The following is a 17,988-nucleotide window of genomic DNA, read 5'->3' as shown; positions in this document are numbered from 1 at the left end:
AAGAAAGTGTTTAAATTTATATATCTAATTATTTATTTAATATTTTCATCATACATATAAATCTAATAATGTGCATAATTTTTAAAGATATAAACTATAAGAATTTTGATAAAATTACATAGAATAAGTCATCAGACCAAAAAAATCAAACCATCATCGAATGAGTAATTTATCATATTTTTACCAAGCTATTTGTTAAACAAAAAAAACGTGTGTTCAATAACATAAATGAACAAACAAGTCAGTGTTCAAACTTATTCATTTGTATGACAAGCTTTTTAAACTTTGTTCAAACTCTAAGCGAACAGAATTACTTATTTACATTTACTGCCATTATTGTATCTATTTAAGTATCGAATTACTGTAAACTGCATTCACTCAAATTCTTAATACAATTTCTCTTCCTCTGGTTTCTCTGTCGTCTCTCCTCTCTTCTTGCATTATCTTCTTCGCCACTTTCACAAACTTGTAAAATTATGTAAATAAACAACATAAGCGAGCATTATATGAATGAGTATGAAGTGTTTGTCGAGAGCACTTAAAAAAAAACCCTATTCATGCCTAACCAAGCTTGAGAACTTTGTGAAAAAATAATAAAAATAATAAAAATAATAAATAAATAAAAAAGATAAATCCTCAGCGCATAAATATTTTTCTTGAATAAAACCCTCCAAATAAAATGAAATAACTGTTCTTGGATTAAAAATAACATCTATTAGCACCTCAACATAAAAGAAGCTAAACATCATAAAAAAAACAAATGCAACTCAGTAAAAACAAAGAAGCCAAAGTATCAGAATCCACCCATTCATCAGCTAAGACTTCATTTGGGATGACTTTCTTAGTGCTTCTTCGAACAACTTTCTAGTACACAAATTTTAATTTTTATACCAAAAAGTTGATTCAAGAATCAGTAAGAAAGCCATCTCAAATAAAGCCTAAATTTTATACAAGTTTCTGAGTTGGTATTAGCTATGAATTATTTAGGCTTCATTTGGGACAGCTTTCGTACTGCTTCCTAAAACAACTTTTCAGTATAGAAAATTTTATACTGGAAAGCTATTTTAGAAAGGAACAAAAAAGCTGTCTCAAACGAAGCCTTAGTCAAGCATGAATATTTAAGTAAAATAATAAGATTGGTAGACAAAGTCAGTCCACCGATCATTGATTTGGTTATGAAGAATTTATCCACCCTCAAATTCTCCAGCTGTTGAAGACAACCTATAACTACAACTGTAAATTACATCACATATAGAGAAAAAAAAAGTGATTTTAGCTAAGCAAAAACATGAAAGTACTTTAAAATTTGATGATAAGCTTGTCTATATTCAAGACTTTGTCTATCTAGCTAGTTGTCCTCAGCACAGCTCTGCTGACTCTAATTTGTTTGAAATTGTTTCATGAGCTTCCATATGGCGATTCATAAGAGCTGCACCAAACTTTTAATATAAACAAACTATCATTATATATATAGAAATATGTGATTTAAAACAAGCAAAAACATTATCAACTTATATTACAGCAATAGAAGAACCATCTTTGCAGCCTTCAAGAACTTAAAAAAATGGGCTTTTTTATGTCTGTTATCTTCCATTTAACACGCCACTGAATACTTCACCGCTTCCTCCAGTAGATGCTTCCCATTCTATTGATGCCGAGAGAATCTGAGATAGCTTGACGATTGTCTCGCTTATTTCCGGTCGGTTCAGGGGGTCATCGCTGAGACACCAAGCAGCGATCTCGGCCATCTGTAACAGATTGTTAAATTGTTAATGAAATAGCAGGATATAATGACAGAAAGAAGCCATTTTTTAATTAGGCTTCGTTTGGACCAAACGACTTTGTTTTTGCTTCTTAAAGCAGCTTTTTAGGATAAAATTTTAATTTTTATACTAAAAAGTTACTTTATGAAGTAGTAAGAAAGTTGTCCCAAACAAAGGCTTAATTGGAGTCAGGCAAAGCTTTTACTAAGGTTATTTTGAACTTTTAGTAGAAATCTCAATACTTATATCACATGGAAAGCCTCTGTCCACCAATTTTTGTTAAAAGAAACAACTAAAGTTTCGTTTGGGATTGCATTCTTACTGTTTTTAGCTTTTTATTAAGAAAATTTTGTATTTAAAAGTTGCTTTAGAAAGTAATAAGAAAGTTGTTCCAAACGAAGACTAAGACTTCATTTGGAACGGCTTCATTTGGGACGGCTTTCTTACTGCTTCTTAAAGCAGCTTTCTAGTAAAAAATTTTATTGCTTTTATTAGAAAGCTGCTTTATGAATCAATAAGAAAGTCGTCCCAAACGAAGGCTTAAGTTGATGATAAGATCATATTGGTTCAAATTTTGTGAGTTTGAAAGATCAAATTGAACACCTTTAAAAATCTTGGAGTAAAATAAATACATATAAAAAATTTAGGAATCATTTACTCAAATTCAAACCTTAAAGACTGATTCCATGGGGAAGCTGCTCCTAAGGTTTCCATCAACGATTTCCTCTATTCCTCGCTCGGGATCTTCCCCAATAAAAACAGCTTTCATCTGTTTCGGAACAATATAAACAAAATAGTTTGTCAAAGTTTCTGTTTTGGAACAGAATTCATTGAGCTGAAATGCTGAATATTGCTCTATAACTTACAACTGGAACAAGTGATTTCATTTTTGTAGCTTCCTTACTATCACGAGTCAATGCACGGCGCCCTGTGATGAGCTCTGCAATGACTACCCCGAATGCGAACACATCTGTTTTGGTGGATGTCTGGAACTCCAGAAGTGACCTGCTCAGAATTACTCAGCAATTCAAACTTTAGAACTACAAAAAAACTTAGTAAATGCAGAATAATTTCTATGATATATTAGAAAAAAAAAAATGAGTGGTAGATCATGGTAGACTGCTGGCCTATAAGGGCATCTCCAACCGAAAATTTTATTTTCCACTCCAAAATGCAGTGTAACAAAAAAAATGGTGTGATTCATCTCCAATCCAACTCCATTTGTGTCCAGGTAATCTTCTTTTTCCTTCGCGTGTTTCTTTGGCAAATCTGGTAGACACAGAAAAATAACGCAGGTGAACAATGCGACGTCAATATTGACGTCGCACTATTCACCCGCAATCAAATACCGAAAGTTTTGCCGTTCGGCTGGAGCTCGGAGCTCAGAGCTCAGAGCGACCCCATTCATACATTTGGTATTTGGTTGGAGTAGGCCTAAGTAGATCATGTTATGACAGCAGCAAAACTTACTCTGGAGGGAGATAACCAGGAGTTCCAACCAACTTAGTAGCAATCAGGTCATCTTCGCTGCTACGTTCCACAAGCTTCGCAAGCCCAAAATCTCCGACCTGAAACAATAAAAGCATGAAGAAAAAGGCTTCAAGCACCATAGTACAGAGTCTGGAAGAGCTCTTAATTTAGGTTTCCTTTAGGACGTCTTTTTTGTTGCTTCTTAAAGTAATTTTTTAGTATAAATATTAAATATTAAAAAAAAAATAACTTTAAGAAATAATAAGAAAGCGGGCCCAAACCAAACCTTAATTTTCAAGTTACTATGGATTGATTACCTTTGCTCTTAGGCAATTATCCAGAAGAATGTTACTGGTCTTTATATCTCTGTGCACATAGCGAGATTTAGTGAAATCGTGAATATACTCGATCCCCCTTGCAGTGTCCAGTGCTATCTGAGCTCTTGCAGTCCATGATAGAGGCTGGTGCCCTGCTTGCCATTCATCAACTACTAAGTATTCCTTTCTGTAACTTCACAATTGCTTAAGCAAAGAAGATGAAGTTCTTCACCTTTTAGAAGTGGATCATGAAGATGATCGCTGAGCGAGCCATTCTGAAGAAACTCATACACAAGATACAAATGATCGTCTCCACTCGCAAAACCAATCAACTCTACCACATTTATGTGGTGCACTCTGCACAAGACCTTCAGCTCTGCAAAGAACTCTTTGGACATGTTTGACTTCATCTTCTTAATTGCAACCTCCTATAATCATATTAATCACTGTTAATTAACCAATAAGCAGAGATTAATGAATTTCTTAGTGCCCAAATTAATTACCTTGTCTCCAAGCATCCCATAATATACACTCCCAAATCCACCCACTCCAATCACTCTTGAACTATCGAAGTTAGCCGTGGCTCTCTCCACCTCCTCCAGGCTAAAAATCAACGGCCTATCCGACTCAAACGCCTTGTCTTTTACTCATAATTAGCACCAACAATCAGCAATGAGCAAAAGTAATTAGTGCCTAATGATTAATTAATTATCTTACTTACCCCCATCGAGATTGTATTGGCTTTCCAGCATGGCGAGTCCGGACTTGGCACTCACACTCCTCTTCATTTGTTTCTCTTGAAGCTTTCTGTGCGACTGTCTCCGCCATAGAAACAATAGAACCAACATGCAGAGCATCAAAAGAATCACCGGTATCGTTATCGCCAAAGCCAACAAAAACCCTAATCAATCATTTTATACGAATTTCAACGTAAATTAGAGTATAGTAGGCGTTATGTTTTATCTAAATGTAATTAAAGCTGAAATTCAATAGAGCTCACCTCGGCCGGAGCGCCGCCGCGCGGCGGTGCCCATCGGCACAAATAGCAGCCAACCAAGGTTCAAAAAATCCGGATTAGCGGCGAGCTGAGAGTTCATCTTAACCGTCTCGATTGTATCAGCCGAAAACATTTCAGCAATCTTCAATAGAGTATCGCCCGTCTCCACTGCATAGCTCACAATCATCGCCTCGCCGCCCGGTAAACACCCACACGGCAGATGCACCGTGATCAATTGCCCTGCTTGGAGCCCGGGATCTATATTCCATGCCAAGCCGCTGAATACACTAGAGGTGATATAGTCAGCCGTGTCGCCGGCGATAACGCGGTAATTGGTGTCGTAGAAGAGGGCGGTGGTGCCTTGGCTGGTGGCGGTGCAAGTGCAGGGTACTTGAAGGAGATAGTCGGTGATGCCGGTGGAGCGGGTGAGGTTGCGGGAGAGAGAGGCGTTGGCGGAGTAGATAGCGGCTACGGTGGAGACAGGGAGGTTTTGGGATTGGGCGTAGAGGAAGGAGTTGCAGGTGGGGGAGGAGGAGGGAGTTTTGCAGAGGATGGGGAACGATGAGTTTCCGGCTGAGGCGAGGGAGATGGAGGAGATTGAGAGGAGGAAGAGAAGGAAGGGGTGGCGATGGTGGAAAGGCATGGATTTGTTGTGATTGGGGGAGCGGAGGGGAGGGGAGGGAACGGGGGAGGAGAGAAAGAAGACGATCATGATCATTTATTTTTTGAAGCTAGAACATAGATAAGCCCGCCCGCCATGGCAGCTGAATTCTACTATGCTTAATTTACTGATTAATTATATACAGACTTCATTTTTATAGAAACAACGAAAAAATAATTTTATATAAGATATTTTAATCGCCACAATTCACAACGGCACAAAATTTTTAAATCCAGCTTGAAATCGATGGCATATTGGCATGCGCTAAGGACGTAGTTATCATCAGAAGGATGTTTTTTTCTAATAATTTTTACGCGCTACATAGCTCCATTAAGGTGCCATTTGTAAGCTTTGTTTTTTTTTTTTTTTATTAAATTGGATTATATTTTTAATGAAGTTTTAGGGGATTGGGCAATTTAACCATAAATTTTAATTATCAATTATGAAGATTATTTATCATTTATTTGCTTAAAAATTTTAATTATTTTTAGATGAAATTGGATGAAAGAGTAATTTATGCATTTAATATAGCCATTCATTCATCATTAAAAAATTGTCCTATCAATTGTAATTTTTAAATATTAAAACTTTTGAATTATTTGAATTATAAACTTTTAGAATTGATTTCTTTTATTATAAACCCATAGTCAAAACATAAAAATATTTGATTAGGGAGGCTTTTAGTTTTTTATTTTTTATTTTTATTTTTTATTAGGGAGGCTTTTAGTTATTAATTGAAGAGTCCAAATAAATCTTAGTATCCCATTATAAAGTATTGTGCCTGGAAGAGATGAATCAACCACCCAACCTGATATTCAAAATATCTTTTTTTTTGGAAATATTTCAAAATATCTTGATAGTAGGTTATAGATTATTTGTAATTGTACTTTTACAAAATTTATTTCAAAAATTAAAAATAGTAATTATTAATTACCACAAAATATGAAAAGAACTAATTCCAGGAAAATAAAAACAAGAACATAAATATTTACGTGGTTAGAGTTCGTGAAAACTCTATATCTACGGAGCAACTTCAATCATCTTCTTTTATTCAAAAATATGCAATTTGAATACAAGATTTGTATAGACAAAAAAGAAACTCAAATTTATGGGTTGAAGCGAATCGGGCAGGCTACGCGGGCGGAGAGGGTAGCCCTAGCCCGGGTCATTTCTGAGTTCTCGGGTCAACCCGAACCCGACCCAGTCGGGTTCAGGTCAACCCAAACACGAAATTTATGGGTTGAATTCTGATCAAATTTTTGGGTAGTGCCAAATATTGACACCCCTATTTACGGGATTGACTTTAGGGTCATCCAATTTTTTTTTAATCGACTTATATTTGGAACTAACATTTCAATTATACAAATTGGATGATGCTAAAGGTGCATTGATCCATTTCCAAATCGATATAAATCAAAATACTTGTAAATATAATTAGAATTTTCAACGCCGTTTGAGAGACAAAACTTTATCCAAATATTGAGTATTTATAATTAAAATGAGAGCCTTGATATGATAATCCATCAATCCTAATGCATATTACATTATGCACAAAGAAATAAAAACACTATCCAATAGAATAACCTCAGTTAAAATAACTATACTATAGTTAATACATCTCAATATTGTTAAATTGTAGAGCATAATTTATATCTTATGAACTAACAACTTACACATACTCAATTGGTCTACTTGCTGACTCTTTGTGGTTTTCTAGCTTTTTTTTATTGTATTGTTGGATCATAGGCTCATTAGATTTTGCTTCAAACATTATATTTTTAAAAAGCTCTTGATCCCTTAAGAACTTATAACTGTTTTCTTTATTTAACGGGGCCAGAAAAAACTTACACAGCCTTAACAAGCTGATCCAACATTCTTCATCCAAGAAGAATTTCAAGCATAACATCATGTGTGTGGGAACTGTAATGAGTGTTTTATACCAATCTGTGCACAGGCTATTATATTATCTTCAGCCTTTAAGCTAACCTCTAAAATGAGGTTAATGTTGCTTTCACATACAGAATAATTATTAAGGAAGAAGTTAACAATGTTCATTTGTGAAATGTTATAAGATTGCTTGAGAACTCCCCAATCACCTTATTTTAAAATCCAGAGCCAACCTGATCAAGCTTGGTAGATAAAGCATCGCAGAAAGACTTAGAGGTAGATTTGTCAGCCAAAAAATCAGGATCAAGTAGGCTCTTGCCCGCCATCGACAAAAAATGACGGGGAGAAACTAGCCAAAAGAAAACCCACACAAAAATTAAGAAGAAAACATAAAAGAAGATTTCCAAACTTTCCTGCGAGGAGAAGAGCCACCAGTGGCAACGAAAAGGATAGCGGAGAAGGAGGCTCCGATCGGGATGAAAACCCTAGCAGAGCGCATGACGGGAGGAGGGTGAAAAATCCAACTTCCCAAACTATAATAAGTGTTTTATACCAATATATGCATAGGCTATTAGTTTGGCTTTAGCCTTTAAGGTAACCTCCAAAATGAGGTTAATGTTGCTTTCACATACAAAATAATTGTTAAGTAAGAAGTTAACAATGTTCATTTGTGAAATGTTACAGAATTGCTTGAGAACTCCCCAATCACCTTATTTTCAGATCCAGAGCCACCCTGACCAAGTTTGGTAGCAGCAAGAAAGTTACCTGTAGCTTCAACAATGCTAGAAAAATGGATCAGTGAAAATTTCATATTTGTTCAAAAGTTTTCAGTTATTGGTGTTTGATACTTATATGTGATTTGCTTGTTCCTGATACATACATCAATAAGGAATGTGTCTATTTTTTTTTTCTTTTAAGCATATTATGGGATTCGAACACGAGGGAGATCGGGAGGAATTTTGCTTCCGTCGACCAACCGGCCTGCAACCCTATCTCGTCCAATTTTGAGAGAAATAATTTTCCATGAGCATCTTTTTTTCTGTTCCAGATTAAATAAACTATAGATGTAACTTATCTAATTCAAAAAATAATAATTCATGATCAACCTTTACAATGATCGTTTGTTAAATACTTTTTTCAATTATGATAAACGACTTCCCAGTACAATGAATTACCCATTACAACAAATAACTTCCTAATACAATTGACTACCCATTACACTTTGCATTACAATTAACTAGCTAATAGGAATAATGACGATGACATTTCACATTCCATAACTAGGCCTAGCTAGATACTTAACTATGTACCATTACGAACCTTGCTCTTGTACATAGTTAAGTATCTGGCTAGGCTCTTTCGGGTGTCCGTTGAAAGACGAAAAATCCAAAAAAAAGGCGTATCATATTTACTTCCACGGATGCGAGCAAGGTTCTCTCATTTTTTAACCCAGGATCCATTTACATTGATGTTAGTTTACTAGAAAATAGGATATTAAGGCATCAAATTATTTTGCATTTGTAATGCTTTGATTTTTGTTTCATGTATTAAGAAAATCATATAATTGTGGTTTGTATGTCTTCTTAAATGAAAAAAAAAAAAGTATAGCTCTCATATGTTATTCACTAAACATGCTAGGCCACCAAATCATGCAACAACATTATTAGTGAAATCATGTCACAAAATTCTTATTAGGCAATAAGTTTTAACTCTTCCCTTTACTCAATGCTTACTTTTATTTTGATATTATAAGCTACAATGTTACAAATGATGTTGCTTTGATTTTTTTGTCATCTCAAATATTATGCTTTGAGATATTTCTTAATTTTTATGTATGATTTATAAATTATAATGGCGTATTCGCGTCCTACCCGTATCCTTTATTATTAAGAATTGGCGTGTCCCGTATCCGTATCGTATCGCATCCGTCACCGTATCTGTATTAGTGCAACATAGTTTATGACCAGCAATATAAGGGGGGGCTGCCAATACCTCAAAGTTGTGGATGAATTTTGATAGTATATGGAGAGGCCAATGAAGTTGCACACCCCTTGAACATTGTAGGGGTGGGCTAGCTAAGTACCACTTGAATTTTGGAGGGATCGGCTAGTGCCACTCTTTGTTCAAAGACGAAGTAGCCTAGTTAGTGCACTTCAATGACTTCAAACATTTATTTTGATTTTTAGCACATAAGTGGTTGTCAGTGAGTGCAGATTATATCATATAGAGGCAACAAAGGTGTTTTCATTTGTAAACCAAAGATTTTAATAATGTTGTTTTTCACTATATTAATAGTATTTGTAATAAGGTGACAGATTACTGTATTTCATCAGTCACTTCTGATAATTTTTATTGGGATGTTTCTTCTTTCAATAGTCTTCCTCCGTCATTTGTTAATATGGTAAGTGAAGATTGTGATAGACTCTCTATCACTTAGATTTTTATGTACTTTTCATTTTTAGTTTTAATGCAATTTGCACTTTCTTAAAAAAAAAAAAAAATTGTTGACCAAACCAAGAAGTTGTCAAAAAAATTAAGAAGAGCCGGTAGAGGTAGGGTAGGAATAAGTCATTTTACAAAGAACTTGTTATGTCCCGCATGTATTTGAAAAACGACCTTCAAATTATCTTCCTATTGCAATCAAATTTGATGGTATCTAGATTTTAAGTTGATTTTGGAGAAAAATTGGCACAGTGTATAGCTTGTTTAGGAGTTCATCAAGGATTGGATTGTGATTTTTCTTTTTTTATGGTGATGTTGTTCAATACATGATAGTCTATGCAAAAAATGCCAGCTACTGATATCATTTTTACTGGAAGAATTAGGAATGAGAAGGGTTTGGTGCTGGGTCAAATTCATCTTGATCATAGGATTTCCCGCATCATTTGTTCAATTGCTACATTATGGTAGAAAGGGTATTGATAAGGTTGAATGCTTATCGACTTGGAGTCGAGATGTAGGATGACCTAGTGGTTATGGGTTCTTGAGAGTGGTAGTCCACTAGGATAAGCAAATAGTTGGGAGAATTCAGCAAGGATGTGATAGTTTGAGCTAATTTCCGTAGATGATAGGATGAAAACTTTAGGCGGGTTCTTGAAGATGAATGCCCCTTGATGAGTGGTGGGTCCTTTTTGGGAAAAGTTTTTTCGGCAAGTGTGGCTACGAGCCGAGGACAACCACATTTAATGAAGCAATAAGTGGATATTTTGTATGTGTATACTTCCTGTAGCTTTGACGTGGATATGTGTGGAAGGCAAATGGCCTTGACAGGGAAGAGTTGTTAAAAGAGTTAAGTCATCATAAGGTGAGTGCTTCTCCAAATAAAGATATGCATAGACGAATACTCAGGTCGAAATCATTTGGAACATATGCATCCTTAGTCAATATCATCAAGGACAATCTCTTATAAGACATACATAAAGCATAATCAGCACATCCAATAGTGTTGACTTTGAAGTTTCGTAATTAGATATTTGCGGGTATGATCATCTACAGAATGGATATGATACTTCTTAAAAAGAAGAAAGTAACATAAAGTCTTTTTTTTAGGCATTTAGGCCAATTAAGGCAGACTCACACACACATCGCATACACAAGGCTCGAACCCAAGACCTCTTTGTTGGTAGCCTAAGCTCCCAATCAACAGACCAAGATGAGTTGTGTACATAATGTCTTATGAAACAGGCTGCAAATTTGAGGAGCAATCAATACCATAAAACATAAAGCTCATGGAGAGGCTGCTTGATAAAGAGAAAGCGAGGAAGTATGCTAGATGAAGATATATGTGGAGAAGTAACATCTCCAGCTAATAAAGTGAGGCAGTCAACTTCTTAGCTATAATGCTGATAAGAGACTCATCATAAGTAATAACTAATCTCAACAAAAATGAAATTTATCATCTCTTATTTAATTTTGTTATTGAAGCACTATTAGAAAGCTTTTTGGTTGTATAACATTTTTTTTAATAATTCCGACACCATAAGTTCAATGGATTATAGATGTGATGTATGGCAATTCTAATGATTAGATTGATAATAAAATTTCGAAGAAAATTTATCGTTCATAATAAAGAGCTATAAAACAAATTATGATGTGAAAAATATTACCACAAACAACTCGCAAAGCAAAATTTATTGGAAGTTTCAGGAAAAGAATTAGCAAACAAGCCAAGCAAGGCAAATAGATTATGAGAGAGAGATCGGAGATTCATTAGATACAACAAGATCAAAGCTTTATTCGATATCTTTATTTACTAACTAAAAAAACTGATGAGAAGCTGGTCAGCCTTTATTCCCTCGATCTCCTTTTATTTGTGTGGTTTTCTCTTGATCATGTTATTGTGCTTGGTGAAGGTGGAGCAGATTGATCTCTGATGGGCGGTGCTCTAGGGTCGTCCTGCCTATTCTGCCTGTTCTCAACCGGCGGCGGCGGGTAATATGGCAGCCTCCGACCTCCATTGCTGCAGGCAAACCTTTCAAAACCTGCAGGAGCAAAAAGATCAATACTTTATCACCAGTAGAACTGAATAAGGCATTATAATGAAAAGCAGTGGCTTGGAGAAAGATTAGTTTACATAGTGGAGCAGAGTAGGAGGGGATGGAGAAGAAGCAGAGGAGGAGGAGGGAGATAGCCATGCTGAGGAAGACGAGCCTTTTCGCCATGGAGAATGCCATTTCTGGTGAGGAAATGCTGATCTTCTGTCTTCTGGGTGGTGATATTATGGGCAGAGGATCCACTTGGCGGGCCATTGGTTTGACGTTTTGGTCAGCTTGTTACAGAGGCATTAGCTGCGCTTGGTTGGAGGCTGGGGAGTCACGGGCTGAACCATTGACTTCTGATTTTTTATTTTTTATTTTTGTAGGTAGAGCTGCCCAAAAAGATATGAGGATAATTTTTATTTTTAACAGTTCTGAGAGAAGAAGTTTTGGATGAGTTCCTTTCAGATTCGGATATGTGATTTTGCTATTGAATCGTTTAAATTTTCTGAAAAAAAAAATGCAGAAAGGTGTGGCAGCATTGAACTAATAAATATTCATTAACTACATGATAATGGCGGTGAGTTAAGGTTATCAATTGGCATTTTTCCCCAAGCTCTCGAAAGTCAATATCACATGCATAAAAGTCCTTCAATGTTTTTTTTTTTTTTTTTTAAAAGAATGTTAGGGGCTTCGAATATGAGCCACCGTGAGGAATTACTTCGCCTCTACAGTTCTACCAATGAGCTGCACGCGTGAGCTCAGTCCTTCAATGCTTCAAATCCCATGTTTTTTGCTTACAATGTGTGCAATAGAAGCTACCACATGCTTAATGCATCAGCCACTTGATTCAGGTGTCCATATTTATACTCTAAGATGTGTTGGAAAGAAGAGAGGCACTCAACCCATGCAGCATATCTAACCTTTAATTTATGATTTGAAAGTAAAATGAACTCATTAGCCAATAAGTAATGACTTCAATGATTAAGAGCTCGCACAATTGCTAAACTCTTTTATCATAGGTGGAATTTTTTTCTTCTGGTGTCAGTGAGTTCTTCAATAAAAATGCAATGGGATGACCTCCTTGACTTAGCAATGCTCTAATTCAATGCTCTAATTCTCAAATTTTATGCATCACATCCAACTTAAAAAACTTGACTAAAATCAAACAGTGCTAGCACTGGGGTGGATGTTACTTGCTTGGGTAGATAATTGAAGCTTGCATCAGCATGATTTGTCCACTAAAATTCAGGGGTGTCAATATTGGACACTGCCTGAGAATCCGATCCGAAACTGACCAGGAAATTTCATGTTCGTGTTGACCCAAATCTGAAGCGGGTCAGGTTCAAGTTAGAGATTTCGACCCGTTTGCAAAAATTGGTCTGGTTTGGATTGACTTAGGAACCATCTCTATCGCATGATTCGCATCTGTTTGACCCCGGGTTGAGTCCAACACTTCGTGGTCACGTCCGTCACTTCATGGGATGCGACGTCGCATCCGTCACTTCGTCCGCCATTCGTCTAACGGTCTGAGAGCCACTGTCGCTCCTCTGCCGGCCTGTCGCTACCAAAAGGATCGGAAGTAGCGCCGAAGTAGTGGTGGCCAAATCAGAAGTAACTCCGCGTCATCCATCGCCATCCGCGTCCCATCCGTCGCCATCCGGGTCCTGATCGTTCGCTAGCCAAATGCCATCCTCGCTGAGTCATCGTCTCACTCCCATGCACCGTAACACTGGTCCTCCATCGATGCCTCACCCGGGTCCCTATCTTCGCATGATTCTTCTCGTAAATTCATGGCGGGTCAGGTTGACCCAAAGCGGGTCAGGTTCGGGTCGCAAAAATTGACCAATTTGCTAAAATGGGTCGGGTTGATCCGAATCCGAATAGTGTCGGGTCAGCTTCAGGTTCAACTTGAATCCAACTCGTAACCCAAAATTGACACCCCTAGAAAAATCATTCAGCTTTTAGGAGTTCTAATGTTCCATCAACAATATGATGATGATGGAGCTAAAATGTTAAATAAATATATGATGAAAAAACAACCAAGTCCCGGAACCTTATCGCAATAGTGACTTATTGTAGGGGTGGTCATTTCAAGATAGGTTCAATCCTGACCAGATCAATTTTTGTTCATCCTACTAAAATGCCGTAGCCAATAAAATAAAAAACTGGCACTTCTTCAAGTTGGCATAGTTTGATGCTTGTGGAGTACTTGAAAGATTTGTTAAAGGCTTTGCGTCACTGAGAGTGTGGTTGTACGCCATTATTACATCAAAGTAAACCTACACAAACTTATCATGAAAGGTTCAAAATTTGATTCCTAAAGCTTATAAATGTACCCGACGCATAGTGTAGGGAGGAGAGAGAGGAGGCAGAATTTAGAAGGAAAATCTACCTAAAGTTTTATTAAATTTTTTTTCTAAATATTTACATTACATAAGGCATCTATTTATAAAGCTTTACAATATTGTGATAACATACAATAATAACCTAATTAAAATTGGACCAACACCTCACATGTAGCAATATCAGTTGGTCTAGAGCCAACAAGCCGTATTCCGCCAACATTTGTGTTAGACACATTTTCACACATTCCAGTATATCTTTCATGGATCGTGCATTGGATATGAAAAATATTGTTTACCTTCTTTTTCATGCTTGGCATTCAAAATTCTTCCAATAACCAATAATTCGTAGTCATTCATGCAAAACCAGTTCACTAGTGCGATTCAAGACTCCTTCCAATATTATTCACAGTTTCTCCTCTTAGGTTATTTCTTCGACGAAGAAAACAACAAACCGATTTGAACAATTTGATATGATGTGGCCAAAATCGTGACACTTGATACATTTAAGGCCAGGGGTGTTCATGATTGAGCTATAGCAAATGTCCTACATTGCTGTCCGAAGAGGCGTTCTTCGGCCTATTAACATGACTATAATTCTTTTGTGGGGGCAATTCTTGATGAACTTCACTCTCTTATTGACAAGCACACTAAACTGTTTCTAATTTGGTGTTGTTATTTTTTGACTTTTAAAGCTAATTTCATCACATCATCTCAATTCTTGAGAAACACTGAACACTTTCTAATACATGAAACCAAATATATATACAAATCATCTCAATTTTTTTTAGTCCAAAACAACCAAATTCTCGATTACAAGTAATTATCAATTTATGTTTACAAGTTTTGTTACAAACTAAATACATTCCACATTGTGCAAATATTGTCTGCTTAGTTTAATGGTCTCATAGTTTTGTCTCATTAGTGTAACTTTCTAGTAGGCCACTCATCTCATATATGCTCCCATACGAGGACAATTAAGGCTTCGTTTGGGACGACTTTCTCACCGCTTCTTAAAGCAGCTTTTTAGCAAAAAAATTGAGGCTTCGTTTGAATCATTTATCCATCGGAAATTCCATCGATCCCTAATGATATTAGCAGATCTTTAGCTATTGCTAATGGATCTACCTCTTAATGATAGGATATTTTATTGTAGTGAAGATTCAGCAAATTTCAATCAAGCATAAGTAATCAATTCGATCATAATTTCCAGATAACTAATCTTTGAATTTTTGGCCATTTCTTGATGACATAATGAATTGGCTAGCCAAAAAATCAAGCATTATAAGATTGCTTATGATAAAGAGATCTCTAAATACAATAAGAAACTAGTGATGCAAGAGAGATTATATGCAACAAAATAAAAGCTTTGTTATTAAATACACACTCTCAATAGCTTTGTATTTGTGCAGAATTTCTCTTTTGGTTTGGGTTGGCTTTTTTATTGATTTTAAAAGTAGTTTTTAAATTAAAAATAATAATTTTTTATTAAAAAGTTGATTTAAAAAGTGTAAGATCCTTCTCTTGAGGAAGAAGCACTTACTACATGAGCTTCTTGAGGAGGAGGAGGAGGAGGAGGAGAGGGAAGAAGAAGAGAGATGTAGAAATTTTTTATTTCTCTTGGCTACTTATTGCAACTTAAAGAGCTCCTATATATAGACTCTTAAAGCTATACAAATAGCTACACTATTGGTCATATATGTCAAACAAGAAATCTAAACTAAAAGCAATCCTAAATCTAGGAACAAATATCCAACAAAAAGCAATAAAAAAGCCGCCCCACCCACTTAAGCTTGTTTGATACGACTTTATTGCTGTTTCTTAAAGTGATTTTTTAGTACAAAATTAAAATTTTTATGCGAGAAAATTGCTTTAAGAAGTAGTAAGAAAACCATCTCAAACGAAGCCTAAATGTGCATGGGGAATTTAGGTGGAGCGGCTCCAAGGGGTGGAGCTCGAGGGTCATCCTGCCGAATCGTCTTATTCGGATTTGGCGGCGGAGGGTAAGGCAGCCTCCGACCTTCAATATTGCAGCCGAACCTTCCAAAACCTGTAGTAGGAGCCAACAAAGTAAGACCAAATCTTCGATAGAATTGAATAAAGAAGCATTATAATGAAGCCTAGCGGCTTGGAGAAACAGAAACATACAGAATGGATCAGAGTAGGAGGGGGTGGTGAAGAAGCAGAGGAGGAGGAGGGTGATAGCCAGGCCGAGGAAGACGAGCTTTTTAACCGCGGAGACGGCCATTTCTCGCCGGAGAAGGACCATCTTTGGGCTTTCTTTGGTGTGGTTGGAGGCTCATAAAGAGTAGAGGAGAGGAGAGGAGAGGAGAGGATCCAATTGGCGGGCCATGGGTTTGACGTTTCGGTCATGTAAGTTACCGGAGCATTAACTGGCTTGGTTGGCGAGGACTGGTAAGTGATGACCCCGAGCGTTGACTTGGACTTTTTGAGCTTGTTTTTTCATTTTTCTTCACCCACTTAAGTCGCGTTTAATTTTTAAGCCGCAACTCAGTATTTTGGCTTCATTTGGAACCACTTTTTAATGATTTTCAAAGTAATTTTTTAGACAAAAATTTAAATTTGACTTTGTTTGTATTAGAAAGCTGTTTTAAATTTGGCTTCGTTTATATTAGAAAACTGTTTTAAGAACAATAAAAAAACAGTCTCAAATGAAACCATCGATCTTGAAGTTGCATATCAGTAATTGAAAAAATTAACTCAAATTTAACTTACCTGAATTGAAAATTAAGATCCTCTTATTGACAATCTACAATATTATAATTTATTAAATTTTCATCTCTAAAATTATGCTGAAAAAGAAGGTTGCAAGTTGCCCAAAATAGGTTGAAGGTTTAAAAAGAAAAAGGCTCCACGTTGCCTCTGATGATATATGGAGGAAAAAAACTACAAGGAGTAAAATATGTAGAAATTCTTATTCTAGCCTTGAACAGCAAGAACTCATTTGAGGAAGAAGATGAACAGTAAAAGCAAATTAATGATGTATATTTTCTTGTCTTTATCGGTTACAGAGTAGATCCCTAAATAGACATCTAAGAGGGACTTTACACGTGTGACCACGTTACTGGTTTACAAGAAATAGAGAGATAAAGGGAATTGCTGACTGTACATCTTATTTAAATACACTAACATCCCCCCTCAAACTGAGAATTAGAGAAAATGGTCAGTTTGGATCGCAGCAACTTGAAGCGAGGAGTGGATAACGGCTTTGTGAGGATGTCAGCTAGCTGATCTATCGTGCTGATGGATAGTAACCGAATGACTTTGTTCTGAATATGCTCATGAACAAACCGTTGATCAATTTCAATGTGCTTTGTGCGCGCATGAAAAACGGGATTATTAGCGAGAGCAATGGTTGAGGTGTTGTCGCAGAAGACGTCCACCGGTTCCGGATGATCAATACGAAAGTCGGCGAGCAGCTTTTTGAGCCAAATGGTGTCCGCCGTTGCTGCAGCTAATGCGCGATATTCAGATTCAGTTGATGAGCGGGACACAGTAGTTTGCTTCTTAACGGTCCAGGAAACAAGTGTGTCGCCCAAAAACGTGCAGAAGCCGGACGTTGATTTCCGGGTGACGGGATCCGATGCCCAGTCCGCATCGGAGTATGTCTTGAGCAGTAGAGTTGATTTTGTAATTGGCAGACCGAACTCGGTGGTCCCTTTGATGTATCGGATAAGCTTTTTCAACAAGGAGGTATGAGCTGAGGCTGGATCGTGCATATGCTGAGACAGAGCGTTGACGGCGTAGGCGATGTCTGGTCGTGTAAGAGTCAAATATTGGAGAGATCCGATCAGTTGGCGATAGACGGCTGGAGAAAAACAGGGAGCGGAAGTGGACAAATTGCCTGCAATTTTCGTTACACAGGGATTAGCAACTGAGTTGCAGTTTTGCAACTCAGCTAGTTCAACGATAGATTTCGCATAGAACGCTTGAGATAAAAAATACTTATCAGCGGTTGTATCAATTTTGATGCCTAGGAAGTGAGTCGGCGAACCAAGATTCTTCATGGTAAATTTAAGTTGTAATTGTTGAACGAGCTGTTGGATCGCTGA

At 36.7% G+C, this 17,988-nt stretch overlaps 3 protein-coding genes across 3 annotated transcripts; all 3 read right to left on the bottom strand.

Moving 5' to 3' along the window:
• Nucleotides 1-1,335: 1,335 nt before the first annotated feature.
• Nucleotides 1,336-5,259, bottom strand: LOC110116578 (lysM domain receptor-like kinase 3). The gene is made up of 9 exons (XM_020850221.2): nucleotides 4,551-5,259; nucleotides 4,272-4,451; nucleotides 4,054-4,190; nucleotides 3,783-3,978; nucleotides 3,551-3,702; nucleotides 3,234-3,331; nucleotides 2,630-2,768; nucleotides 2,434-2,532; nucleotides 1,336-1,748 (listed from the first exon to the last, which is right to left on the bottom strand). Exons 1-9 carry the CDS (start codon nucleotides 5,257-5,259, stop codon nucleotides 1,584-1,586), a joined length of 1,875 nt encoding a protein of 624 aa, XP_020705880.2. The 3' UTR covers nucleotides 1,336-1,583.
• A 5,938-nt stretch (nucleotides 5,260-11,197) lies between these two features.
• LOC110116592 lies at nucleotides 11,198-12,497 on the bottom strand. Its single transcript, XM_020850240.2, has 2 exons — nucleotides 11,669-12,497; nucleotides 11,198-11,576 (listed from the first exon to the last, which is right to left on the bottom strand). The coding sequence occupies exons 1-2, from the start codon at nucleotides 11,841-11,843 to the stop codon at nucleotides 11,425-11,427; spliced, it is 327 nt and encodes a 108-aa protein (XP_020705899.1). The 5' UTR covers nucleotides 11,844-12,497; the 3' UTR covers nucleotides 11,198-11,424.
• A 4,564-nt stretch (nucleotides 12,498-17,061) lies between these two features.
• Nucleotides 17,062-17,943, bottom strand: LOC114578567 (uncharacterized mitochondrial protein AtMg00810-like). Its single transcript, XM_028691848.1, has one exon. The coding sequence runs from the start codon at nucleotides 17,941-17,943 to the stop codon at nucleotides 17,062-17,064; it is 882 nt and encodes a 293-aa protein (XP_028547681.1).
• Between the last annotated feature and the right edge of the window lie 45 nt (nucleotides 17,944-17,988).

This window comes from Dendrobium catenatum, unplaced genomic scaffold (assembly GCF_001605985.2).
Source record: "Dendrobium catenatum unplaced genomic scaffold, ASM160598v2 original_scaffold_76227, whole genome shotgun sequence".
In the NCBI taxonomy this organism is placed as follows: Eukaryota; Viridiplantae; Streptophyta; class Magnoliopsida; order Asparagales; family Orchidaceae; genus Dendrobium; species Dendrobium catenatum.
This window is presented reverse-complemented; position numbering and strand designations above follow the sequence as displayed.